This window comes from Zophobas morio, unplaced genomic scaffold (assembly GCF_036711695.1).
Source record: "Zophobas morio isolate AGI-343-1 ecotype UQ-CSIRO unplaced genomic scaffold, CSIRO_AGI_Zmor_V1 ptg000007l, whole genome shotgun sequence".
In the NCBI taxonomy this organism is placed as follows: Eukaryota; Metazoa; Arthropoda; class Insecta; order Coleoptera; family Tenebrionidae; genus Zophobas; species Zophobas morio.
The window spans coordinates 2,986,200-3,012,477 of NW_026972112.1; the positions used below are offsets into that span (position 1 = coordinate 2,986,200).

Genomic DNA, 26,278 nt, shown 5'->3' on the forward strand with positions numbered 1-26,278 from the left:
CAGCAAAATACCCAGAGGGGGTGTCGTAGCGTGAGCGAAGTTTGGAGCTCCCGGTCTGGGCTGGTTTCCCCCGCGACGGTGATTCTATCTACACCAAGCCTGCCAGACATCACCCCTCCATTACGAACATGTTGTCCAAGCAGGCCGTTTCGGCCTAAAACTAGCGGTGAAGTCTCGTCAACTACTACCTCGTCGTCAAGACCGTTCCCACTGAAATCTAGTTCAAAGCCTGCACATATGTGCAGAGAGCGCGACACATTCCGCTACCTCAACTAGGAACTGCGCCCATCGCCGACACTACGTGTTATCGTGTTATTTACCTCCAATTCTATTTAAATGTTCAATCTCTATGACTCTAATATTAAATGACAACCGAACAAGTGTTAAAGTTTCAACAAGGAGCAATAAACAACATTTAAATTCGCCACACACTCTTACGAAAATTCAACAACAAATGATTCTTAATTGAGATTAAATTTGGACATCAGATAATTTACATGATAGAAGTATTCATCAACAAAACATTTACATGATCAAAACTTAGCAAGGATTTATAAAACAAAGATCTGGTGTGAAATAAACTTGTGCAAATAAAATATTATGTTAGGTCAAAACTGTAGAGCATGGAAATTTACATTCAATTCAAATTATACAGCAAAGAAAATTACTGAATCTAAAATTGTGAGACAAAGACAAATTGCATGAGGTGAAAGATTGTAAAGTTAACAGATTTACATGTGATTAATATTAATTCGTGTCCAGTCAAGTTATTGGTTAAAATTCAAACGTGAAATTATTTAAATGCATTGTGGGCCATTATTACACATACATTTCCCCAAACAAAACACATAAACAAACATGGCAGACTAGCTGCAGTTGCAAAATGGCGTTGGACGAATTCGTCATTCCAAATAATAGGCGTCGAAAATATGCGATGCAAAAATACGATGAATCCTGTGGCGTTGTATAAACGATGTGCTAAATCCAAAGAATAAAGGCACGTCCCCCCATGACCCACAATGTTGTTATTTTGTTCAATAGATTCAGTTAAAACATGTGCTCGTTTAAAAGAAACAAAATGGACGCTTCAAAATGGCCGCTGCCTGAACAAAGAACGGTGAAAATAACAACTCGTTTGCCGCCATCCAAAATACAGATTTCACAAATATAGCTAAATAAAGCATGGCCCGAACTAGAAATCACTTCCTGTAAAGCCCTACTGCGATGGATTTTAAATGAAAGATAAAAAAACGAGATTAGTGGAAAAAAGCGCACGCGTCGATGTCACGAGGCCAGAAGCATCGTCGGGGCTTGAAATTCGCCGCCAAACAGGTGTTCAAAACATACCTCTCCAAAGATGCGAAGATTTCGACACGGCTTACCGCCAACAGGAACACAAAAACCTCGTCGTAAGAACGATGAGAAATCAGGAACACCCAATGGCTCAACGAGGCTGCTAGGTTTTCCAATGGAACAGATCAACACTGGAAAAACAAAACACAACAGCAAAAGGCACAGAATAATTCACAATTAAAAATACAACCTGTTGCTCGAAGCGCTCGAAAAGAAGTCGACCGTTTGTTCCAAGCGGTCAAAGCGAAGTGGGTGATCTTACACGAGACGAAAACACCCTAACATTTGCGCATGTCTGTTTCTTTGGGGTTGGTTGCCAACCTTCTTTTCTTCTTCTCACCAACTGTTTCTTGCGCGCGCGAAATTCATTTGAAATTTAAAAATTCGAATTGGATCCTTACAATGTTTTACTGATAAATTTCTTTTGTAAATAGTAGATCGTTTTCCGTAATTAAAAATAATAAGTAAATTACTGAACTAAAAGGAAGTGAGTGTTCGATTATAATGGATTTCTTATCGCATGTCGCAACGGTTCGTATATAACACAAATTGTAAACTTGTTGAAAGCTTTTTTTATCACAGTTTTGTCTCAAGAACGAAGGAGAACACTAGACTTGGTTAAATTCTTCGATAGCAATAATCTCTAGATTATGATTAGGAACAAGTAGAGTGGAACTACTTTGAGAAGAACATCTTGCAAATTTATTATAAAAAGATACTCGATTTCAAGTGATACGCCACTGGTCTAAGCCTAAACGACAAACTGTGATGACTCAACAGGTTCTTCTCATGGTATTTCCACTCTATTGACGTAAAACACCCTGAGTTTGCTTAGGTCAGTATTTGTATTAGTTGTCACGAAAGAAAACAAATAATCAAAAGATTTAGATTAGTCATGTCATGGTTTTATTTCTGGTTGTTTTCATTCAAAATCTAGTTTTTTTTTTGACAATTTTGAAACAAAGTTGGTAAGCTTTTTCATTTCACTTTGACAGACTGCTTGTCTGCATATTTGTATTAGCCCAAAATAAAGTTATTATTATTATAAATAGCTTTGTCAGCTTACAAAAATAAATTTGATGTAAGTTATTTCTCTTCCTGTGACGGTTAATTTTTTTTTCTGTTCCACGTAAGAGTCCTTTTAATCGATGGATATTATTACCTCGGGTGCTTGGTACCGTCATCACCTCTCAGAGGGTTGTCGGGTGAAAACACCCTTTTGAGCTTTTGTACTTAAGGTGCATGACCCAAGAAATTAACACGGTTAAAAGTAATTGATTTTCGTATGAGCGTTGAAGCAAAACGTGTTGTAATAAAATCATACAAAGAGGAAGAAAAAGTTGCTACGAGTATGATTAAGGTCGGTTTTTGCGTGACGCAATAATTTGGTCTGCTTTACATGAAACGCGTGTTTTTTGTACAAAGTAACAGAAATATTTATTCATGGCAATGGTTCCAGTAGGCTGTGTATTACGCGCTTCATTCAGATGGTGGACGCAATTATTCTTGGGTACAGTCTGGGATCTCTTATCTCGAGAATGCGGCAAAATTTATATTTATAACCCAGAAAGATAACAACTTACGTATATTTATAATTACCGTGTTTACGGTTTAGGTGGGTAAATATACAGAAGTATTTTAAACAGATGCATAAATAAAGATCAAACAATATAAAACATATTACGGGTTGTACAAAAATGCACTTAAGCACAACAACAATACATCATGTACTCATAATCTTCGCACAGGTCGTAATTATTCAGAGGACAATCCAGATGAGGCGGACAATTTACAGGAAGCACATCTGCGAAAAACTGTTTAGAACAAACTCACCCACAACCATGACATACCGAAAAATCTAGCACAGCCACAACAGTACCCATGGATGATGGCTGGGTCATCGTCACAGAAATGTGGTGGGCATCCAGTGCAGCGTGGGCCTAAACCCAAAGATGGAATATGAACTAAAAAGCAAACAATCAATTTTGTTATTCTATGTTCGCATAACTTACTTCTTCTGGAAGATCTAGAGGTGAGAGTACCAGCAAACGACGAAGCCAAAAAACCGAATAAAACAAACAAAAGAAAGCAGACTCTCGTAGGGGACATTTTTAAGATCGACTGGCAATAAGTGTCGTTTGCACATTTTTAAATAAAAATTTATCAAAAAGTGGTTAAAAAGTCATTTAGATAGGGGGTCAGACGGTGGCTAGAGAATTAGTTAATGGAAGGTTTTACTGTTTATAACATTTATGTTCTTGGGAACGTAATCATTATTAGATAATATGCGATTATAATGGGTACCATATGGTACACGCACGAAAACAACATTAAAAAATATAGGGTGATTCACACGCGACAATGAACTTCCATTGTCATTTTTTGCAAGCACTTATTAATTTTGGTATTAGAAATAAAAGTGTTGCTGTAAGCACATTGTCCGGAATGTAAATGTGTAATTGAAAGTAAAAAGTACTTCTGATCTTTAAACATACTGTATATTATGTGTCAAGATTTTTCGTGTAGGCAACCACCAATACACAAAAAGTGTTGCGTCGGTTTCATACTTTGATATTATCTGTCAATTATAACTGTCACAATTTAAAGTTTTCCGTATTTTTTTAATAAAAAACAAGCTTAAACCACCACCAAAATGGGTTTCCTGACAGTACTAAAGAAAATGAAGCAAAAAGAGAAAGAAATGCGCATCTTAATGCTGTATCCTTACCTCTAACCTAACCTAAAATTACCCACTCGTGCAACAATTCGTATATTACGCCCTTAATTCGCAACACAGAGGACTAGACAACGCCGGAAAAACAACAATACTCAAACGCTTCAACGGTGAACCCATTGACACAATTTCGCCCACTTTGGGGTTCAATATTAAAACACTGGAGCACCGGGGGTGGGTATTTTTTTGTAGTTATAATTTCACAAGTGGCAAATTTCAGCTTCACTTTAAACCTCTGGGACGTCGGCGGCCAGAAATCTCTGCGCTCGTACTGGAGAAATTATTTCGAATGCACAGATGGTCTGATTTGGGTGGTTGACAGTGCCGATAAAAGGAGGCTGGAGGACTGCAGGGCCGAGTTACACGTTCTGTTGCAGGAAGAGGTGGGTATGCGGACTGTGGTAGGCTTAGTAATGGTTGTTTGAGTAGAGGTTAGCTGGGGCCACTCTTCTCGTGTTTGCCAATAAGCAAGATTTGCCAGGGGCGTGCACCCCAGAAGAGTTAAAGGAAATTTTGGAGTTGGACCAGATTAGGACCCATCACTGGCAGATCGCGAAGTGTAGCGCGGTCACAGGGGAGAATTTGTTGAAGGGGATGGATTGGTTGATTGACGATATTGCGGCGAGAATTTTTACTTTGGATTAATTTATATTTATTAAATTTTTTTTTTATACAATATTGACTTTTTCTTTTCGAAAAATTGATGAATTTAGACTTCAATAACTATAGGTTAATTAATGACTGTTGAAAATTCTGAAAACAAAACTTTGAATGTTCCAAAGTTTACGTTGAAAATAAAATGAGAAAAGATCTAAATATATTTTTAAGAAAACACTGGTAATCTACACACCCTTCCACCCCCTCCTAATTTCCTATATTGATGTTTTCTCCTCATATTTACACAATTACGCGATTAAACCATACAACCTGAACAACTTGGCCATCATGAACCTCAAGCTCTCTATAAAAGATATCAACTCCATCATCTATTTATACAAATTCTTGAACATCTTCCTGATAACACCATGGTACGACTTCGGCAAAAACACCATCTACCGTCCCATCACATGTAAGTTCTATGGGTGTCTGATAATATCGGTTAAATTTTTTTGGATAATTCATACCATGACCGACAAAAAACTGCGCGAACTGTACCAAGACATGGTAGTTTCCCAAAAATTCATCTTCTTTGGAATTTACACCCTCCTGCTGAGCCTCAGTATCCTAACAGTGTCGAAAAGTTGCTTCTGGGATAGCGAAAACTGGAAAACCCTCATCACCAATTTACAACACGTCGACGAAAAGCTGAAAAATAAAGGGAAAACCGAAACGTGTGTCCTGAAAAACATCTATTTTCGGTTTATCATCGAACAAGTTATTTTTTTCCTAATCATTGTCTACCAAGTGTACGTCTGGATGAATTATATTGAAGTGTCTGTATTTAAAATAGCTTGTATGAGTTGTCTTAAGGAAATTTATTATGAGTTTTTAACAATAACGCTGTTAAGTAGTTTAGTTAAGAGTTTCAAGACGAGATATGAGGATGTTAACTACAAACTAGCTACGATAACTGGAAAATCGAACGTCAAAGAAGAGTTGACACAAATCTTACAAGAGTATCGAATTTTGGGTGAATCTGTGGACGTTTTCAACACCATTTTCGGTTATCAGTTAGTTATGATTATGTTTCACATTGGGCTGGAGTTAGTTAATTGCTTAAATGTTGCTTTTGTGTTGCACTTGACGACCAATCGGAATCTAGACCACCATATGTTACTAGCTAGTGCTTGTATAATAACTGTGGTTTCAGTAAGTTTTTACTACGATTAACTTGTGTTGTTATTATTATTACTATTATTTTAGTATAATTGCCTCAGGATTGTACTACCCATCGATTCGACTGTCCAAGAAGCTAAAAAATTCCAGTATTTAGCTTACAAGGTCCAGGAAAATTTTGCCGAAGACTTATCAGAACTGGAAAGTTTTATCAAAATGACTCAGCACTCGAAGGACTTCGTGCCACAATTCAGTGCAAGCGGCTATTTTAGGGTCGATAAAAGTTTGATTTTTAGTATTGTGGCCAATGTGGCCACGTATTTTATAATCGCTATCCAGCTGAACGAAGCTAGTCGTAGCTACATATCGCTTAAAATTTAATAAATAACACGTTTGTTATGTAATGTCTTTAATTTTTAATGTGTTTTTATTTTATCGGTAAGTTAACAGAGGCAAAATCAGATCATTAACGAAACGTATTTTCGCAATAAACTATATTTTTCATTCTTTCCAATTCATGCTTAAATAATGACTCTATTGTGTTTTAACAGTATATTATTGTAATTTTCCTAATACCCAACGTATAAAATGCGCTAATTGCAATGAAAAATCGCATTTTAATTTAATGATCTGTTCTCAGAACATTCAGTTTGTTATTAAAAAAATGTTTTTTTTTAATTTTGCCGTGTTGGCACTTCACTGCATTTTCCAGTTGAACGCGGATCTCATATTAGATAATGGTAAGTGGTAGCACATTAATTTGTTTTATATCGGTGGCTTATGAATGCGCCTTGATTTTTACCGTCCTACTTTTTCTTCCAAATATTCTGTTATGGTTAAAATATTTTTATAGGGGGTTCTGGAGTATGCTTTGACCAAAACCACGGACATCTTCCATTAGGAGAAACCTCAATTCCACTAAAATGTACTGCTGCTGTGTGTTTTCCAAATGGAGAAGTAAAATACAAAAAGTTAGTTCATTTTACCGCTACACAATAAAAATAGAGCTAGTGTTTGTTCAGATAAAAAATTTTAAATGAAACGAAGTACATAAACAAACGTTAAGTAATCTAAAATTACTCCAATCAAAATTAATTATTGAGTTGGCAATTCTGGCAATGTGTTGCCACAATAAAAAAAACAAAAATTAATAGTCATTCGGTATTATAATTGGTCGATCCAGTCCACTCATACCTAATCATGATCAAAACGTATTTTTGTATTTATATATTTTGTTACCATTAATAGAAAGTAAAATACTTATAACACTGTGATAACCCAAACTTCCCGCCTTAAAAATTGACCTTGAAACAGTTTGAAAGGCCCGCAAAAATTTAAAAATTCAAAGTTTGGCCTTGGCTGTGATCGTCTAACAAATGAGAACCTACGTTGTGTGTTTTTTTTTTTTTTGGTTTTGAAAAGTGGCGGGAAGACGTTCTTTCATACAAGTGCATACACTGTCGAGAGCGCAAGAAATAATAGACAAAATTAGGAGCCTTCCTAAGGAGGAAAAAGAAACGAAGAACGACAGACGCTCGATTTGCCCTTCTGGCGAGTCCGCAGGGCCAAGGCATCATCGGTCTTCATTCCCCAAAACCCCTTGGGGTTTTATTCACCGACATATTACATGTCAGACACCTTAAGATATGTGAAAGAAAAACACTCGCGAATTGACAGACATACACATATGAAAACCGAACAAATACAAAACCCTACACATATGTAAATTGGATGGCAGAACCCGAATCATTATGAGAGTGTGGCGATCGAACAAACATAAAACAAAATATATCAATTTCATTTACGAGCACAGCAAAATACCCAGAGGGGGCGTTGTAGCGCAAGTGGAGGTTGGGACTCCTGATCGTCACTGTTCTCCCTCACGACGGTGATTCTATCTACACCAAAGCCTGCTCACACGCACATCTCCATTACGAACGTGCCCTGCGAAACGAGGCGGTTACGATCGCAGATCCGTAGTGGGGTCCCGGCTATCACGAAACCGGCAGCGTTAAAAACCCGCGACCGCCCCCTGAAGCTATACAAAACCCGCGGACTTGTGCAGGTGACGCGATTAATCCCGTCAGTTTGAGAAGAAGTCGCGCGCCCCACGTACACTACGAGTTATGTGTTATTTACCTTCAATTTCATTTAAATGTTCAAACTCTATGACTCTAACATTAAATGACAACCGAACAAGCGTTAAAGTTTCAACAAAGAGCAATAAACCACATTTAAATTCGCCACACACTCTTACGAAAATTCAACAACAAATAATTCTTAATTGAGATCAAATTTGGACATCCGATAATTTATATGAGAGAAACATTCACCAACAAACATTTACAAGATCAAAACTTAGCAAAGATTTAAAAAAACAAGATCTGGTGTGAAATAAGCTTGTACAAATTAAATATCATGTTAGGTCAGAACTGCAGAGCATGGAAATTTACGTTCAATTCAAATTATACAGCAAGGAAAATTACTGAAGCTAAAACTGTGAGACAAAGACAAATTGCATGAGGTGAAAGATTGTAAAGTTAACAGATTTACATGTGATTAATATTAATTCGTGTCCAGTCAAGTTATTAGTTAAAATTCAAACGTGAAATTATTTAAATGCATTGTGGGCCATTATTACACATACATTTCCCCAAACAAAACACATAAACAAACATGGCAGACAATCTGCAGTTGCAAAATGGCGTTGGACGAATTCGTCATTCCAAATAATAGGCGTCGAAAATATGCGATGCAAAAATACGATGAATCCTGTGGCGTTGTATAAACGATGTGCTAAATCCAAAGAATAGAAGGTACGTCCCCCCATGACCCACAATGTTGTTATTTTGTTCAATAGATTCAGTTAAAACATGTGCTCGGTTAAAAGAAACAAAATGGACGCTTCAAAATGGCCGCTGCCTGAACAAAGAACGGTGAGAATAACAACTCGTTTGCCGCCATCCAAAATACAGATTTCACAAATATAGCTAAATAAAGCATGGCCCGAACTAGAAATCACTTCCTGTAAAGCCCTACTGCGATGGATTTTAAATGAAAGATAAAAAAAAACGAGATTAGTGGAAAAAAGCGCACGCGTCGATGTCACGAGGCCAGAAGCATCGTCGGGGCTTGAAATTCGCCGCCAAACAGGTGTTCAAAACATACCTCTCCAAAGATGCGAAGATTTCGACACGGCTTACCGCCAACAGGAACACAAAAACCTCGTCGTAAGAACGATGAGAAATCAGGAACACCCAATGGCTCAACGAGGCTGCTAGGTTTTCCAATGGAACAGATCAACACTGGAAAAACAAAACACAACAGCAAAAGGCACAGAATAATTCACAATTAAAAATACAACCTGTTGCTCGAAGCGCTCGAAAAGAAGTCGACCGTTTGTTCCAAGCGGTCAAAGCGAAGTGGCTGATCTTACACGAGACAAAAACACCCTAACATTTGCGCATGTCTGTTTCTTTGGGGTGGTTGGTTGCCAACCTCTCCTTCTTCTCACTAACCGTTTCTTGTGCGCGCGGAATTCGTTTGAAATTTAAAAATTCGAATTGGATCCTTACAACACATTTAATATGTTCTTCATATTTCAGTTGTGAGCCACTTCCCAAAGCCTCACTGGAATGCGTAGACATGCCTATGGATATTATGTTATCTTTTCCACATTGTTGTGCGCGCTTAATATGCATTGGCTAAATGGGTCAAGTCAACATGTACTTTTCCAAAAATTGACATATATATTTCAATTTACATTAGGTACCCCTTTATAAAATGTTAAAGATGTTGCCAACCTGACAATAAAAATCACAAAAATTACTAGCCATTTGGTATTATAATTGGTCGATCTAATCTACTTTGCAATATAACCCAATCATGATAAAAACGTAATGTTATATTTATATATTTTGTTATCGTGAATAAAAAGTAAAATATAACACACTTAATATGTTTTTCGTATTCCAGTTGTTACCTAGATCTCGGAGATGCTTTTAAGGAATGCCAAGTCTATCATGAGGATGTTAGATACCCTTTTCCATACTGTTGTGCGCGGGCAATATGCCTTTATTAAATGGGTCAAATCAACATGTACTTTTCCAGAAAATGAAATATATATGTCATGAGAAAAACAATAAAAAGTAGTCGTAAAATTGGTTCTTTAAACTTCCCTCGCTATAAAAAGTTTGAGAAGCCCTGACTTATTAGAGAAAGAAGAGTTATTACTGGTTGCCTATATTTGCACTAGGAAAAATAATAGTGGAAAAAATTGCACCCATACACGAAATATAGCAATAATTTCTAACTTCGTCACTAAACGTGTAACAGTTAACACTTGTGGCTATAAACAATAATTGGAGTAGTAAATAAATCGAAACCCCATTTTGAATCGAACCCCGCACTGAAGTGTGGTAAACCTACATCATCTAAAATAACTAGTTTTCAACGAATGCATCCACAATGTAAACCATCTAGGGACTTTTGGGCGATTGGCACTAGCCACCATTCGTCATTGACAATCACATGACAGTTTGTAGTTTCGAGGTGTGATCTGTTTCAGCCAAAAAATTCGAAAATGCCAGTGTGCGGCCCGAAATTGTCCCTCTGCGGCTTAATTTTAAGCGTTTGGGGAATTATCCAACTGGTAAGGTGTTGTTATTGCAAAACCCCCATTTTTTTTCTAATTTGTACCCTAGGCCTTAATGGGCATTTTTTATTACGTACATGCCGTGGCCCTCGCCGAAGATCTGCCCGAGGCACGCCACCCCCACGACCCTGACAGCCTCAAAGACTTTTATACGGACATAGACAGAGGATACACGCAGGTACGATTTTTTCAGTTCAGCCCTATCACGAAATTATTGAATTTTTCTTGATAGAACGCTTTCAACTGCTGGATCGCCGCTCTTTTGTACGTTGTCACATTGGCGCTTTCGGCGCACCAGTTCTGGGCCAACAACAGATCATCCTTGAGCGTTTAAAATCCAATTTTAATGTTCAGTATTGTTACTCGTATATCAATTTTAGTGTACATATGTGTAAGAAAGATTTTGTTTAGTTGTACTTTCCCATCAGTTTAGAGTTGTTATGATTGTTTTATGGTTTTCTACTTCTAAGTGGTGTTACATGTGGCATAGTCTCAATATGCTGTGAACCTAGAGTAATTAAACGAAAATAAATACATAAATTAACACATTACGACTTGTGTGTGACGTTACAGGTTTGAAGGCCACGTACTTAAAAAGTAGACTGATTTATGAGAAAACCCTAGATTATAATTAATACCTTTATGCTCCTGAATTAAATTTATTATGTACTTGATGGAAACGCTACATGCGTATAAACATAGACCACGCCTCCGCCGTTGCGATTCGCCAATACCACCCAAAATCGACCAACTGAATTGCATCGTTCATTTTTCCCTCGCGTGAATGTGGTTGTTGTGTTTACGCCACGCCCCCGCAACTAAAACACCAGCGTTTATGTCAAAAACACGGTTTATTAAAATAACAAAAAGAGCACCTCCAACATACACCTCTGAGGATCTTTCACTGGAAGTGACTTTACAGAAAAAAATCATGTAAACTTGACCATAAATATAAAATAATCAGGGGAAAAAAAAATTAAATATGCTGTACATCATCTGCGTTTTAACTATCAGAACTATCCGAATCGTACGCCGAAGGCCTGGAATACCACAAATTCGTCGACGCCTCTTTCTTCAACGTGTTCCTTAAGCGGCCGCTGCTCGGCCCCGCCCTATGCTTATCCTCCCCCCTCACTTCTCTAACCTTACTTTTCACGTACGGTTTATGTTCACTATAAAAACTTTCGTCACTACTCGAACTGTCCGTCTTATTTTCCTCGTCGGAATTCGAACCGGAAGTGTACTCCCTTTTGTATCTTCTCTCTTTCTTTTCACTGGTGACCGTGTGTGACTTGTGTTTACTGTGCTTTGATCGCTTCTTCCGCGCGAAACTAGCCAAGGGTAAGTCGTCTTCGTTCTCGGAACTGACTTTCTCGACGTAGTAGCTCTCTTTCCTCTTCTTCTTTTCCCGCCTCATCTTCTTTAAGAACCTCTTCTGCTGGTATCTCTTGTAATCACAGTCTGAATCCGTCGAACTCTCCTCGCTGGAACTACTCGAACTGGTGGAAGTGACTTGTCGATGCCGCTTCTTCGCTTTTCTCTTTTCTTTTGACTTGTGTCGGTTCTTTATCCGAAGTTTGAGGGGCAGAATGGGTTTTCGGTTCTCTTCTTCGACGCACCTCGGCTCGTTCCTTTCTTCCGATACTGGAACAACAACGATTTGGTAACTCGAGCCCACGATCTATTATGTTTTTATTAAATAATATCATTTTTATATGGTTTGCCTAGAGACAATACAATTGGTTGCCACCTTTGGGTCACGTGGCTTATCATATCGAAGCTATAAAACTTCACAAAACCGTCCCCATTAAGAAGTTATTTGGAGTAGAATTTATGCATAAAAGAAGACAGAAGATATATCTATCCTTGCCAAGGTTGCCAAATTACATTATTAAAGTAAGAATGACATTGGTAAGTTTGGGTTCTAAGTGTGGTACTAATGATATATAACAATAGCGGTAACAAGTGCCACCACGACGACACAAAACATTTCTTGTCAAACTGCCCAAAATTTACGGACGAAAGGAAAAGACAGAGATGTACAGTCGTGACCAGAAAACTTCGACGTCATTTTGATGTAGTCTATGCTTTGTTGTCATTTGACGTTTGAAGTTTAACAGATTACGAACCTAAAATAACTGGTACGTTATTGCGACAGAACTTTCCTCGCCCTTGAAGTATAAAGGCAGTAAATCCCGTTCCTTTGAAAAATTATAAAACTTGATTTTGCGATTTTTTTTCTTATCTCTCTATAATAAAGTAAAAACCAGTGGTGTAAAAACTACCAAAAATAGATAATCGAAACAATTGAAAAATCTTCCGGAAAGTCAAAAGAACTGAAGAATGTAAAAATTGAGTCTAAAAATCAGAAATCGAAAACTAGGAAGATCGAAAATTCCAGTATCGAAAATCGAAAACTCGAGAAATAAAAAAATCGAAAATTCAAAAATGGAAAAGTGAAAAATTTAAAAATTGAAAGTTGGAGAAGTCGAAAAGAAAACAAACTGAAAATTCGATTATCGAAAATTCTAAAATTGAAAAACCGAAAAAAGTTAAAAAAATTGAACTAAAATGAAATATCGGGTAAATCGAAACATCAAAAGATCGCGAAATCGAAAATTTAAAAAATCAAAAAATTAAAGTACCAAAAACTGACTAAACGTTTTTTTTTTGTTCTTCGGCTTTAAAATTTTTCGATTTTTCAATTTCTCGATTTATTGAGATTTCCATGTTTCGTTTTTTCGAGTGTTCAATTTCACGATCTTTCACTTATTGTTTTAATTTTTCAGGTTTTTGATTTTTCAGTTTTTCGATTTTTTGAATTTTCGATTTTCCTATTTTTCGACCTTTCGATTTCTCGATTTTTGAATTTTTCGATGTCTCAGTTTTGGGATTTTTGAATTTTTCGAGTTTTCAGTTTTTCATTAATTTTTGAATTTTTCGATTTTTTGATTGTTCAATCTTCCTTTCAATTAATTGATTTTCCGATTTTTTTATTTAAAACTTTTCAAATTTTAACTTTTCTATTTTTCCATGTTTCGATTTCTCGTTTTCGTTTTTTCGACTTTTTGGCTTTTTAATTTTTCGATTTCTTAAATTTTAGATCTTTCGCTCGGTTTTTCAATTTCCCGGTTTTTCGAAATTTATTTTTTCTATTTTAAATTCCTAGGATGTTTCAGTTTTCCGATTTTTTGATGTTTCGATTTTCATTTTTTTAAATTCTATATTTTTCGATTCTATGATTTTTTTGTTTCCATTCCTGACAACTCGGTTTTTTGATTTTTTAAATTCTAGATTTCTCAATTTTTCGATATTTTAAATTTTTAATCCTTAAAATTTGCGATTTTTTATTTCTTCGATATTTCTATCTTTTCAATTATAAATTTTTGATTTTTAAATTTTATATTTTTGATTGTTCAATTTTCCGATTATACGATTTTTTGATGGTTCGACTATTCGATTTCACTATCTTTCGATGTTTCGATTTTTATTTTTTTTTAATTTTAGAATTTTTGATTTCTTGATTTTTCAAATCTTCGATTTTTTAAATTCTATATTTTTCGATTCTACGACTTTTTTGTTTCCATTCCTGACAACTGGGTTTTTCGATTTTTTAAATTCTAGATTTTTCAATATTTCAATTTTGGGAATTTTTCAATTTTTGAATCTTTTAGTTTCTGAATTTTTTATCTCCCGATTTTTCGACTTTTTGATTGTTCAATTTTTTAATTTTTCTGGATCTTTCAAATTATTTGATTTTTCGATTTTTTTATTTAAAAGTTTTCAATTTTCAACTTTTATATTTTTCCATGTTTCGATTTCTCGTTTTCAATTTTCCGGCTTTTTGATTTTTCGATTTTCAGATTTCTTAAATTTTGGATTTTTCGCTTGGCTTTTCAATTTCCCGGTTTTTCGATTTTCATTTTTTAAATTTTCGATTTTTTAAATTTTAGTTTTCGATTCTACGATTTTTTTGTTTCCATTCCGGACAACTCGGTTTTTCGATTTTTTAAATTCTAGATTTCTCAATTTTTCAATATTTCAATTTCAGTAATTTTTCAGTTTTTCGATATTTCTATTTTTTCAATTATAAATTTTTAATTTTTAAATTTTATCTTTTTCGATTTTTCAGTTTTCCGATTTTTTGATGGTTCGACGTTTCGATTTCACTATCTTTCGATGTTTCGATTTTTCATTTTTTTAAATTTTAGAATTTTTGATTTCTTGATTTTTCAAATTTTCGATTTTTCAAATTCCACATTTGAATCACACAAAACTGTGATATCCATAAATTGAACAATCGAGAAATCCAAAAATTGAGAAATTGAAAAGTCTAAAAATCAAAAATCGAAAATTCAAAAATGGAAAAATCAAAGAATTAAAAGTTGGAGAAGTTGAAAAGAAAACAAACTGAAAATTCGAATATCGAAAATTCTATAATCGAAAAACGGAAAATTGAAAAATCGAAACTTTAAAAAACCGAAAAATCGGAAGATTAAAAAATTGAAATAAAATGAAACATCGGGTAAATCGAAACATCAGAAGACCGAGAATCTGAAAAATCGAAAAATTGAAAAAAACAGAAATCGAGAAATCCAAAATTTAAGATCTCAAAAAATTAAAATATCAAAAAACTGACTAAACGATAAATCGAAAAATTGAAAAATGGAAAAAAAATGAAGAATTGAAAAACTGAAAATCCCAAAACTGAAGGATTCAAAATCGAGAAACCGAAACATCGAAAAATCGAGAACTTGAAAAGTCGAGAAGTCGAACAGAAAACAAAGTGAAAATTCGAATATCGAAAATTCTAAAATCGAAAAACGGAACAATTGAAAAATCAAAAAGTTAAAAAACCGAAAAGTCCGAAAATCAAAAAATTGAAATAAAATAAAACATCAGGTAAATCGAAACATCAAGAGATCGAGAATTCGGAAAGTCGAAAAATTGAAAAATCAAAAAATGAACAATTTAGAAAAGGAAAAACTGAAAAATAAAAACCGAAATCGAGAAATCGAAAATTTAAGAAATCAAAAAATTAAAATAACAAAAAACCGATTAAACCATAAATTGAAAAATCGAAGAAAATTGAATTGTAAACCTGGAAATTCCAAAACTGAAACACAAAAAACCGTGATATCCAAAAATTGAACAATCGAGAAATCCAAAAATTGAAGGATTGAAAACCGAGAAACCAAAACATCGAGAAATTGAAAAGTCGAAAAATAAAAAATATCGAAAATTCAAAACAGGAAAAATCAAAGAATTGAAAGTTCGAGAAGTCGAATAAAAAACAAACTCAAAACTCTAAAAACGAAAAACGGAACAATTGAAAAATTGAAAAGTTAAAAAGCCGAAAAATCGAAACATCAAAGGTTGAAAATTCGAAAAGTCGAACAATTGAAAAATCAAAAAATCTACAATTTAGAAAAGGAAAAATTGAAAAATCGAAAAACTGAAAAAAAAACAAATCGAAAATTTAAGAAATCAAAAAATTAAAATACCAAAAAACTTACTAAACGAGGAATAGAAAAATCGAACAAAATTGAAGAATTGAAAAATTAAAAATCCAAAACTCATATCCATAAACTGAATAATCGAGAAATCCAAAAATTGAAGGAATTGAGAAACCGAAACATCAAAAAGTCGAAAAATCGAAAATTGTAAAAACAAAGAACTGAAAGTTAGAGAAGTTGAAAAGAAAAACTGAAAATTCGAATATCGAAAAACGGAAAAATTTAAATGAAATGAAACATCAAAAATGAATAATTTAGGAAAGGAAAAACTGAAAAATAAATAAAACTGACTAAACTATAAATCGAAAAATCGAAGAAAATTGAAGAATTGAAAAACTGAAAATCCCAAAACTAAAACACAAAAAACCGTGCTAGTACGAAAACATGTGTGTCAGCGAACATGTTTGGAATAAATTTCTAGACTTTAAAAAACCACGTTTAAATTCCTAGAGTGTGCCCAATTTCAGCAAAGAACAACCATTTTCAGGATTCAGTTTTAAAAAAATAAAAAACGCGCTTATTAATAATTCAGCTTCTTAGGGACACTAACGAGTAGGGTTCATTCAATAGCAGTCCAGACACGTCATTTGCCAAAATCAGTCTATCCGAGCAAGTGCTAACCCCGCCCACCCGCCCCTTATTTTATTACAGGAAATGTCATTTGCCAAAATCCGTCTTATCTTAGCAAATACTAGCCCCGCCCACCCGCCCATTATTTTCTTAGCAGATGCCATTTGCCAAAATCAGTCTTAACTTAGCAAGTACTACATTAACAACACATTTCATAGCATCCACGGTTAGTTTCAAAGTTACATTGGAAAATATGTTATAAAATTTTCATCGTCTTTTCCAATAATCTGGAAGTCTAGGGGTAAAACGCTAAAAACTCAACATGGATTCATAACCCACAAGTAGTGCAGGAATTTTACTTTATAAAATTTAACTTTTACTAATGTAAACTTTGGAGATGGCGTCATCCTATTGTTGGTGGGGATGATTAGCCAAATTTGGTATAACGCCAAGCCCAGTAGTTTCGGAGATTATCTGACTAATAAAAATCCGAAGAGACCTATTTTTTTGTACTTTAGGGGAATGAAACTTGAAGAAAATATAAAAGTAGTAGTGAGATAGTGGAATGCCATTCACGTCGAAGATTTTCTGGCTCCGACTGTATAACCGTTTATTTGCACTATATAACTGTTCTGAACGCTTCATTATTTTTATCAGTAGGACCACCATAATTTGTACAATTAATTAGATATGCACGATTCATGCTTTGATTGATTTGTACTGATTTATTGACGGTAGTTAACTCCTTAATTGTCAGCGTTTCATATAACACGTAATCGTTTTGCTGTAATACTTAAACACCTAATAATAAGTAATCTCCCGTTACAATATGTTAACAGCTACTTATTTCAGATACGGCTCACTTAACTTAATCTTAAATCCAGATTTTACTTTGTTCTCTTTGTTTTGCTCTAATGTAAATATTGTAAATTATCATTCTCATCTAGTGTAATTTGGGTCAGCTTAAAATTGACATTAATCCACAAACCTACTAAAAATAAAGACTCCAATTCTTGACCTAAAATAAACAAAATGGTGTTCTGCGCTCATGCAAAACTGGACCTAATGACACGTGGTCATTCGTAAAAACGAACTACTTTCTTCGAGTTCTTGCTACGGCCATCCTTGATATTACTGAGGACACATCGTCACTATTTTTTACTATTCACACTTACCTGTTATTATCTTAACCTATAATATCGGAAGCCATATTTGATGTCAAGCATTTAACAGACCATTTTGTATACTAATAAAATTTTACAACGTAAAAATTGGAAAAACCTATACTCCAGACCCTAAAAATATAATTGTAGACCACCGGTCGTGTTTAGTGGTCGGCAAACGCTCAAGAGGAGCGTATATTATATACTTTGTAACGAATTTAATGCAGGTGTCGTACAATAATAGAATACTAACTTGGATGTTTATTTATTATATGTAAGTCACAAATTCACGAGGATCTTTACCCCAAAGGTTGATTTAAATCACACTTATAGGTTATAAAATTTTATTGGTATACAAAAATGGTGCGCAAAGCATCAGGCCAATGTTTTTTACAAACACTGTGTCATTAATTTCAACGTTCCGTCTTTTACTTTGTCCCCTTTTTTTTGTATGTGTAATAACATTTTTTCCCTATATATTTCTTATTTATTTTTTTTTTATTGTCCGTCCACAGGATTCGCTCAACCGCTACTAACTCTAAAAAACAAAACCAAAACCCGAGCTGAACACTAATCAATACCTATGATCGGTTCGTCCGAATCCGTCTCCACCAGATCTATGATGACGGGGTCCGAGACCTGACCTTGGTTATTGTTAGTGTCGCTGACCAAAATCACGTCACTATCGTAGTCCGAGACGTCGACTTCGTCGATGAAATGTATAGGCGACGACTGCTGCCTTTCCGTGTAGATGACGTGCCGGTCATAACCCACCATATCGTACGGAGATCTCATGAAATTGTAGAATTCGTGAATAAAATGGTCGGTTTTGTTGCTCAGGTATTCGTAGAGGAGGGAGCGGAACATGTAACTGCAGATGTGGTGGAGGAGGAGGTGGTCGAGGATGATGTCCACGAGCCGCATCACGTGCTGGGTGTTCTCGTGAAGAAGAGCGTTCAGTTCGCGGTTCAGCCACGGCACGAGGCGAGTCCGCGCCGCTGGATTGTTCCTGGAAACACAATCGTCATTCTCCATCCCACTTTCCCTCTCTCTCGCACTCACCTATAGTACGACGGCGACACGTCCCTATACCTGCCCGTGATGTCCGGCGGCGCGTAGACCCACAGATTCTCCGCATACACCGACCTCCTGAACGACGTCGATGTGTCCCCTCTGCGCCTCCTGTGGTGCGTATACCTAAAACTCACACAGTAAAAATCCCCGTTCGAGGAGCGATCTCTGCGTCGACTGATCGTCGCTCCAACCACTTTCAAGTTACCTTTCGGGGTTATAACCGCCGATGAGTAACGGATGATGGAGCAACAAATTCTGGATGGCGTGCTCGCCGCTCGAGTCGACGGTGAGTGTCGTTCTGGAAAACGTACGCAAAATTTCCTTTTTTTCCTTTTGATTGGATACTCACCGGAATTGGTAGTGGTGCATCGGCGGCGTCGCCGGGGGCAGGTAGATCAGGGACGCGTTGTCGAGGTAGCGGTTGTTCTCCACCGGGATGTTCTCCACGATGTGGACGTCGTACTCGTTGATCGATTTGATATTGTGGAGGATGGATTTGAACTCTTGCTTGCAAAGGGGGCATTCTGCTTTGATCTGGAATAGAAGAGCACGAACAGGTTGAGTGGTAGGTTGAAAGTGGCGATGACGCACGGCAAACCCGGAATGTGAGGCGCGCGGTGGGGATACAAGTGCGCAGATGACGTCACAAGGGTACAGTGGAAGGGCAGGTTTAAATCTGATTGGACTGAAAAGGCGGCGATTTTTAAATTTCAAATAAGTTTCGTTTTTCGTACAAAAACTAAATTTGTAAAAATGTGTCCTTGGGTGTGTATTGTACGACGAAAGATATTTGCAAATGACTGCAATTATGGAAATTGCAGCTGCAAAATTTCCGACCACTTTGGAAAGTGCACCCAGCATAAAACTGTCAATCAAGATTACTCGCCACCCTTACCTTTCCAGGACCGTCTTTGTTTCAATACGTGAACAGGTGGATTGTTAAAGGGACAGCTTTCAAGGAATTTAATCTTAAAATTTAAGGACACATGAAAGTGTGGTTCTTAAAACTTTTGACGACTTCAAGCAGCAGACTGTCGTCTAATTCACGTCAATATTTGGTCATAACTCGTCGCCCAAAAAATCACGTGATAATGACGAGATTTTTATCACTTATTTCTGACTTCAAGTAATGACGTCAAAAAGCCGTCCTTTCTGCGTCATTTTTTAATTATATTTAGAGCAAAAAAATTGGTCGAAAGTTGTTTCGACAGAACTTCCCTCGCTCCTGGAATACAATATTTTTTTGAGTCACCCTGTATACGCAAATCCAAAAAATATGAACGGAATAATAAATTACAAGTACAGATTCATCATACTTTGTACATTTTAGATAGGATTTATTCAGCAAAATTTTGGGGTGACGTCTTCAATTGTTTAGAGGGGATGAACAAATACATTTTGACTAATAATTTACCATGCCTTTGATAATTGTAAAACATCTCCAAGATTTCAAAACATTCGGTTTTGTAGTTCCCGATTAACTCAATTAAATAAATTCACCCACTCATTAGTTTTTTTGAGGCACCCTGTATATGCAAATCCAAAAAATATAATAAACATTTTAGATAGGATTTATTTGGCAAACTTTTGAGATGACGTCATCAATTTTTGGAGGGGACAAGTAAATACAGGGTGTTATTGAAAGGTACGTACAACAAAATGGACAGTTCTTCGCGAAGTCTAAGAAGTCGGAAAAACTTATTTTGTGTTATCAAAATTATAAGGGGAAAATTAACCCTTATCCAACCTTTTTAGACGCTACTGAAGGATAAATAGGTAAAATTAATTTATTTTAGTAAATCCTACCAACTGTAACAATAAAATTTTTGTCAAGACTAAATGTTGTTATAGAAACGAAAGATGATCTTTTTGTCAGAGGCGTACAACGAATTTGGTCATAAATTTTAATAATTTTTATCTCTAAAAGGGTAACACTTTTACCTGAACTTTTTTTAACTTTTAGCACCCATACTTCGAGACCAATTGCCGATTTTATTTTGTACGTACTTTTCAATAACAGGCTGTATATTTTGAATAAAAATTTATCATGCTTATCATAACTGTAAATCATCTGCAAGATTTCAGAGCATTCGGTTTTGCAGATTTCAAATCAAATTAAATTGCAGAAGGTTGTTTCCTAATTTTGATATTTTTTTTTCAAAAAATCTGGACGTTTGGGGACGTCATCACATTATTGGTGGGGATGATTAGGCAAATTTTTGTTAGCGTTTTACCATCTACATGATATTCCTAATATAAATACAAAATTTCACAACAATCGGTCCAGTACTTTCGGAGATTATCTGTCTAATAAAAATCCGGGACGGCAGACAGATAGACAGACAGACAGACGGAAATGGGAGACCTATTTCTTCGTCTTCTAGAGGTCATGAAACATCGAGAAAATGTAAAAGTAGAGAGTCGGCCGACGGACTCGATTACAATACTTCCTTTGCTTACGCTCGGGAAGTAAAAATACAACGGCTTTATTATAAATACACCAAAGACAAGTTTTTTCATTCTAATAATTTCTAATAAAACTCGAAGTGTTCTGAAGTGTTATTTTGTAAATATCCTGCTTGGCAAATTATAAATAGAACATCTGGGGTTGAGCCTATAATAGTGAAGACCCAACAACACAAACAAGTCATAAAAATTCTTTGTCCATTGTCCCTAAAACTGGACAAGGTTTTGAAGAATTCATTCGTCGAATTTTGATTTTATAAAGACGTTTATAAAGTGATGATGGTTACCAAAAAAATTAGAGAGTGATTAATTTTTAGTTTTATTAAATTTATTTCATCTAATGAAAAAATAATGCTCAACTTCCGTATTTACTATACAATACATCAGATGTTGGGGGCGTGCATTCGGACTTTCCCTTTTTCGTTTTTTTTTTTTCTTTAAATAGCATATTTTATTGCAAAAGTTTATTTTTGATTACCTATATATTGTATATTATCCATTTTAGACTAATTTGTTTTAACTTTAATTAATACTCCATATATTTTGTATTGAAGTTTACCTGGTGATTATAACGAGTTATAATATTTTATTTAAGGTAAGCAATATAAAAATATAAAAAACTCCTTAAAATGGACAGTAAATGCCGTCTCTAAGACGTCAGTACATCACGTCAACAGTTCGTTACAAAATGACGTCATCTGGACGAGACATTTGACCGTCATTGGTACGTCAATATCACGTGAAATCTTTGGTCACTATGACGTAGTTGATGACCATTGTTGCCTGGGTCCGTTGCGAAGGGTTCGTAATGGTTTTATTGCAGGTTGCGGTCTAAAGTACTAAAGACCCCTCATAAAGTAATTGACGGCGTTTGCAATTATATTTCCTAGTAAAGTAGCCCAAGAGCTATAAGATAAGACCATCATAAAAGTAGTTGGCCGCAAATAAATACCTTCTTTGTGTGGTTCGCATTAAGCTTACCGGTTGGCAATAAATCGTCTTCTAAACATTTCTTGCTTAGATTTAGATATTTAGTGAAAGTCTGCAGTGGACACGTTATTTACGACCCTAAAACCTTTTCTATTATAAAAAACTTAACTTCGACACAATGGGATAATTTTAAGATGGCCATATAACCTTATAGCTTTTGGTTTACTATACTTTAACATTGAAATTGGACACCTTGTGGATTATGTCAATGCCTAACCTGAAGATTTAACTATTGTAAAAAATATATTTTAATTTTACTTCTCTTCAATTTTTATATTGACTTTAAAGATTTAATTGTTAATTAATAATGGTAATCTTTACTCTCCAAATTTTAAAGAAATCAACTCGCCGGAATTAACCAATTAATCAGTTTATCCAACGTGAAGAAAAAATTCCATGGCTCACTTTACATCTATAGTTTGAAAATCATCTGTAACATTAAAAACTTGGTTTTATATTCACCAAACATTTGATGACATAATTTACAATGAAAACAAACACATGTTTTTCGTTTGCACTATTTTTACTCTGCCTGGATCATTCTAAAAGGTAACAATAAAAGATCACGCTATAAGCATAAGTTGGCCGTGAAATTTCGTCAATTTTGCCGCTTCATTGTGATAATTAATGACTATTAACTACTCGTCGCCTATCAGAAATGTCAATCATAACCTAACTTTCTAAGCTGAGAATGTCTGTGGCAAAATGGGGCCATTTTGAACGCTTCTAAGAATGTCTGAGTACAACTAAAACAAATGATAAACAATTTACTTATCTATGTTATTTTTAGGTTCAATAAATTGTTTAGTAAAGTACGGAAGCGGCAAATTCGTATCAAAAATGAACTGACAGATTGTTCAGAACCAACTTGATGTGGTATTTTTATAATCGTCGTGTGTAATTTATCATCTATTTATTTCTTGTTAGATTGCCAACTTAGAAGTTTCATCTAAAAAAAACAAAAGTGTTTCCTTAATTGGATCATCACAAAACTTTTCACAGTTGGTAGATAAACGTATGGATAAGTTTACATTGCATTTAATTCACTTCCTGCAACCACTATCTCTTTCTACAAACCTATCAACACAGAGATCTATCCAGTATCGGTCACAATCCCTAAAACACGTCATTCTCCAAGAACGGTCCCATTATTAAATCTGTCAATTCATCATATTTACATACTTCCTCTAATCAAGAAAAACCCCACAGCCTTATCTGTGTTCCTTGATTACAATCAACCTGAAGGTGACCCAAGCCCCACTGGCTTGAAACCCTTGACCCTACACCTAATCTTCATTGTAATCACTTTTTATAACAATGCAACGCAAAATCTACGCCCTATTTCGCAATTTTAACAAATACTCACCCTCGACCACTCCAACAGACAAGTGTAGCAAAATTCGTGCATGCAGGAGTTGGCACGAGACTTGTTCTTGCAAGTCCCCAAGCAGATGGCACAGTGCGGGGGTGGACTCGCCGTCTCCGACCGAGGGACCGCCAGCTTGCTGTCTGCCATTGCTCACAACTAACTCACTCGACAAGGAAATTATTCTCAAAACTGTATTGTGGAGATGAAGGATGTCATGTTGATCTGTCAACTAGTCTTGACCTTGCAATTCTCGCGAATTTTCCATCGTTACTCACACTCGGGGCGCGGGCGACGACGACATTTGACAAAAACGACGAAAATGAGGGGGTTCGACGGATGGGATGGAATTTTGCGGTGAAAACTGCACGAAAACTTAGAAATTTGTGAGATTTGTGTACCGATTGCTATCATGGAGTTTGACGTAAAACATCTGAAGCGCGCTGCCAACCTAAGCGGAAAATCCCCAAAGCGCGCCACCTGGCGCCGCATATACACGGCGATTTAGGGTACCCGGTGAACAAAAATTCTCACCGAATTTTTATATGAAATAAATGAAAGCACTTCTTAGTGTTATATTTTAGTTGTTTGCGTTGCTGATTGTCATGGGAGGGGGTGGTGATTGAGACAAGAGTTAGTGTTATTACAAAAGTACCAATTTTATTTAGTGTCATAAAATTATAAAATAAATATAAATCCAGAAACACAATTTCATTATATAGACGCAAAAATTAAACTGAAGCATGCTTTATAAGCGAAACGACCCAAAGGATAACAAAAAAAAAACCTAGACCTACCATGGCAATAAAATTACAATTTAAACCTTTGGGCGTCCAACTTTAGTAACTCAATATATTAAATGATATAATTACGAAAAATAAACAATCATACATAGACAAAATAGACTAGTTCTATACACGGTGTTGTGTTCAGCGGGGTTCCGTCTCGCGCCCTCTTACGTTAAGGTGAAACACTATTGGAAAACCGGCTGTGTGGACGGAAGCCCGCTCAAGTGATGCTTGACAATTAAAAAACCTGCGATAAGTCGTTTGCACTAAAATATTTGTAACGTGGTCCTATTTACATAATCCGTGTACTAAAAGTTCAACGAACGCGGCTTAAGTCCCGTCGTTTTTAAGAAATTGCGCGCTCTCTCTGTCAGATCGATCTGATCCTGCGTCCTGCCGCACGCCACCATCGCCCACATCTTTTCGATCTGCAATAGAAACATAACCTCACTTTGGGTGGTCTCGCCGGCGCCATTTTGTGGGAGGGGTTCGGCGCGTGTGCTCACCTTGGGAGCTCTGGGCCTGCTGTCCTCAAAAGTGATCCGCTTGGCGGCGGTGCTTCGTGGACCAGAGGCGCGGGATGGGGCACTGGCAGATGGCAGGCGCTGCCGGGACAAGGATAAAAAGCTACAATACCACCACACAAACGACCACATGCTCTGATCCCCCAAGCCTAGCACTTTACACCCCGCGCGCCCTCTGACGGGAGCGACTGACTTAACAACTAGGAGAAAATGCGTGGAACCGTCCAGTGCAACAACACTACTAAGTACTTTAAGTGCTCTATCTACACTATTAAAATATGACATTTAAACAACAAAAACCTGGCGTATACTATCTGGTAACGCTAAACTTTGTTCATTGTTGCATATGCTTCGCATTTTCTTCGTAACAACACAATTAACAATCAAAATAAATATTTAAAGACACAAAATGTCGTAATAGTTTCGCAGGTCCGACCGAGATAACCACGTGACTGGTTTGAGGTTATGTCGGCGCGACCGGCCCCTGATCGTGTGACAATACTTGCGTTCTCTGTGCGATGGCATAAGCTGACTGAAGAAGAAGAAAACAGGAATGGTAATGGGCTTTGGTTATTTATGCTCAACTTTTGAGTCAGCATAGACTAGAAGGTGAAGTGAAAAGGTACGATCGTACGGTACATGCAAGACTGATTTTGTCACTAATCTAAGAAAAAATGACAAACGAAAACTCATTTTGTGTTTAAATAAATCATAAAAAAGAAAACAAAAATATACACAAACAAAACCTACAACCTAGACTAAACCGAAAGAATAATTTCAAAGCATAATCCCAAACAGAGGTTAATGGGGGCTGGGAGCAGGTACAGAAGTGTTATACAAAATTAGGATTAGGATGGGAACAAATTATCTTCGAAAAACCATCCATGTACCTTGGATGATCCTGATTGGGCAAAATCCATAAGACTGCTCACTCCCAGAGAATCTTTCATTATGGAAGAAGGCGTTGAAAATAACGCTGATGGATCGTCGCCTAACGATTTACTCTGAAAACATATCATCAGTACCAATACCGCACGCACCCATCGCACAACGCCGACTTCGACATTGTGCAACGGACTCGAAATCCTGCTTACGGGAGTCTCCACCGCGAACGACATGTCCTGCGACGAAGTGGAAGCCCAAGCTGGCGCCAAAGCCTTCCGGACTCTCTTATTGGGCAAAACGTTCTCTTTGCCCGACGCCAAGCCACTCCCATTTTTCCGTTTGCCCGTCAGGTAACCACTATCATTCTGCAACAAACCATCCGAAATCAATAAAAAAAAATCTCCAACGTCGACCACCAA

The 26,278-nt window shown here is 36.2% G+C and overlaps 5 protein-coding genes across 12 annotated transcripts in view; 2 read left to right on the forward strand and 3 right to left on the reverse strand.

Moving 5' to 3' along the window:
* Positions 1 to 3,008: 3,008 nt before the first annotated feature.
* On the reverse strand, positions 3,009 to 3,707 carry LOC135123985 (uncharacterized). Its single transcript, XM_064048845.1, has 3 exons — positions 3,366 to 3,707; positions 3,204 to 3,317; positions 3,009 to 3,157 (listed from the first exon to the last, which is right to left on the reverse strand). Exons 1-3 carry the CDS (start codon positions 3,460 to 3,462, stop codon positions 3,057 to 3,059), a joined length of 312 nt encoding a protein of 103 aa, XP_063904915.1. The 5' UTR covers positions 3,463 to 3,707; the 3' UTR covers positions 3,009 to 3,056.
* A 205-nt stretch (positions 3,708 to 3,912) lies between these two features.
* On the forward strand, positions 3,913 to 4,763 carry LOC135123986 (ADP-ribosylation factor-like protein 2). Its single transcript, XM_064048847.1, has 4 exons — positions 3,913 to 4,071; positions 4,151 to 4,261; positions 4,308 to 4,470; positions 4,517 to 4,763. The coding sequence occupies exons 1-4, from the start codon at positions 4,007 to 4,009 to the stop codon at positions 4,730 to 4,732; spliced, it is 555 nt and encodes a 184-aa protein (XP_063904917.1). The 5' UTR covers positions 3,913 to 4,006; the 3' UTR covers positions 4,733 to 4,763.
* Positions 4,764 to 10,369: 5,606 nt separating this feature from the next.
* On the forward strand, positions 10,370 to 11,068 carry LOC135124234 (ribonuclease kappa). The gene is made up of 3 exons (XM_064049154.1): positions 10,370 to 10,514; positions 10,567 to 10,695; positions 10,750 to 11,068. The coding sequence occupies exons 1-3, from the start codon at positions 10,446 to 10,448 to the stop codon at positions 10,849 to 10,851; spliced, it is 300 nt and encodes a 99-aa protein (XP_063905224.1). The 5' UTR covers positions 10,370 to 10,445; the 3' UTR covers positions 10,852 to 11,068.
* On the reverse strand, positions 10,847 to 24,100 carry LOC135124233 (E3 ubiquitin-protein ligase Topors-like). 3 transcript variants are annotated; one of them, XR_010279770.1, is made up of 7 exons: positions 23,663 to 24,100; positions 19,190 to 19,374; positions 19,046 to 19,138; positions 18,829 to 18,963; positions 18,348 to 18,775; positions 11,393 to 12,161; positions 10,847 to 11,335 (listed from the first exon to the last, which is right to left on the reverse strand). XR_010279770.1 is itself a non-coding variant. In XM_064049152.1 (6 exons), exons 1-6 carry the CDS (start codon positions 23,810 to 23,812, stop codon positions 11,521 to 11,523), a joined length of 1,632 nt encoding a protein of 543 aa, XP_063905222.1. In that variant the 5' UTR covers positions 23,813 to 24,100; the 3' UTR covers positions 11,350 to 11,520. The 3 variants fall into 3 exon arrangements, 2 of the variants coding, with proteins under 2 accessions (XP_063905222.1, XP_063905223.1); XM_064049152.1 differs by lacking the exon at positions 10,847 to 11,335 and having other exon boundaries at positions 11,350 to 12,161; XM_064049153.1 differs by lacking the exons at positions 10,847 to 11,335; positions 19,046 to 19,138 and having other exon boundaries at positions 11,350 to 12,161.
* Positions 24,101 to 24,296: 196 nt separating this feature from the next.
* LOC135124235 (myb-related protein B-like) overlaps positions 24,297 to 26,278 on the reverse strand; it is a 32,528-nt gene continuing 30,546 nt past the window's right edge. For 2 of the 6 annotated variants that reach the window (XM_064049158.1, XM_064049159.1), the window contains 4 exons: positions 26,069 to 26,224; positions 25,865 to 25,978; positions 24,957 to 25,055; positions 24,297 to 24,878 (listed from right to left, as the gene is read on the reverse strand). In XM_064049158.1, the coding sequence (XP_063905228.1) occupies positions 24,759 to 24,878; positions 24,957 to 25,055; positions 25,865 to 25,978; positions 26,069 to 26,224 (489 nt within the window). In that variant the 3' untranslated portion in view covers positions 24,297 to 24,758. Of the gene's footprint in view, positions 25,056 to 25,864; positions 25,979 to 26,068; positions 26,225 to 26,278 lie in introns of all 6 variants that reach the window. The other 4 variants (XM_064049156.1, XM_064049157.1, XM_064049161.1 and 1 more) reach the window with 3 other exon arrangements.

Excerpts from the sequence above, each read along its gene's own strand:
- LOC135123985 (XM_064048845.1), bottom strand. The coding sequence starts at position 3,462 with ATGTCCCCTACGAGAGTCTGCTTTCTTTTGTTTGTTTTATTCGGTTTT. Across the intron at positions 3,318-3,365 it reads CTCTAGATCTTCCAGAAGAA|TTCATATTCCATCTTTGGGT; the intron begins GTAAGTTATGCG and ends TTTGCTTTTTAG. Across the intron at positions 3,158-3,203 it reads TGGCTGTGCTAGATTTTTCG|ATGTGCTTCCTGTAAATTGT; the intron begins GTATGTCATGGT and ends AGTTTTTCGCAG.
- LOC135123986 (XM_064048847.1), top strand. The coding sequence starts at position 4,007 with ATGGGTTTCCTGACAGTACTAAAGAAAATGAAGCAAAAAGAGAAAGAA. Across the intron at positions 4,072-4,150 it reads GAAATGCGCATCTTAATGCT|AGGACTAGACAACGCCGGAA; the intron begins GTATCCTTACCT and ends TTCGCAACACAG. Across the intron at positions 4,262-4,307 it reads AAAACACTGGAGCACCGGGG|CTTCACTTTAAACCTCTGGG; the intron begins GTGGGTATTTTT and ends GGCAAATTTCAG.
- LOC135124234 (XM_064049154.1), top strand. The coding sequence starts at position 10,446 with ATGCCAGTGTGCGGCCCGAAATTGTCCCTCTGCGGCTTAATTTTAAGC. Across the intron at positions 10,515-10,566 it reads TTTGGGGAATTATCCAACTG|GCCTTAATGGGCATTTTTTA; the intron begins GTAAGGTGTTGT and ends TTTGTACCCTAG. Across the intron at positions 10,696-10,749 it reads TAGACAGAGGATACACGCAG|AACGCTTTCAACTGCTGGAT; the intron begins GTACGATTTTTT and ends TTTTCTTGATAG.
- LOC135124233 (XM_064049152.1), bottom strand. The coding sequence starts at position 23,812 with ATGGCAGACAGCAAGCTGGCGGTCCCTCGGTCGGAGACGGCGAGTCCA. Across the intron at positions 18,776-18,828 it reads GTGTCGCCGTCGTACTATAG|GAACAATCCAGCGGCGCGGA; the intron begins GTGAGTGCGAGA and ends TTGTGTTTCCAG. Across the intron at positions 12,162-18,347 it reads TTCGGACGAACCGATCATAG|TATCGGAAGAAAGGAACGAG; the intron begins GTATTGATTAGT and ends TTGTTGTTCCAG.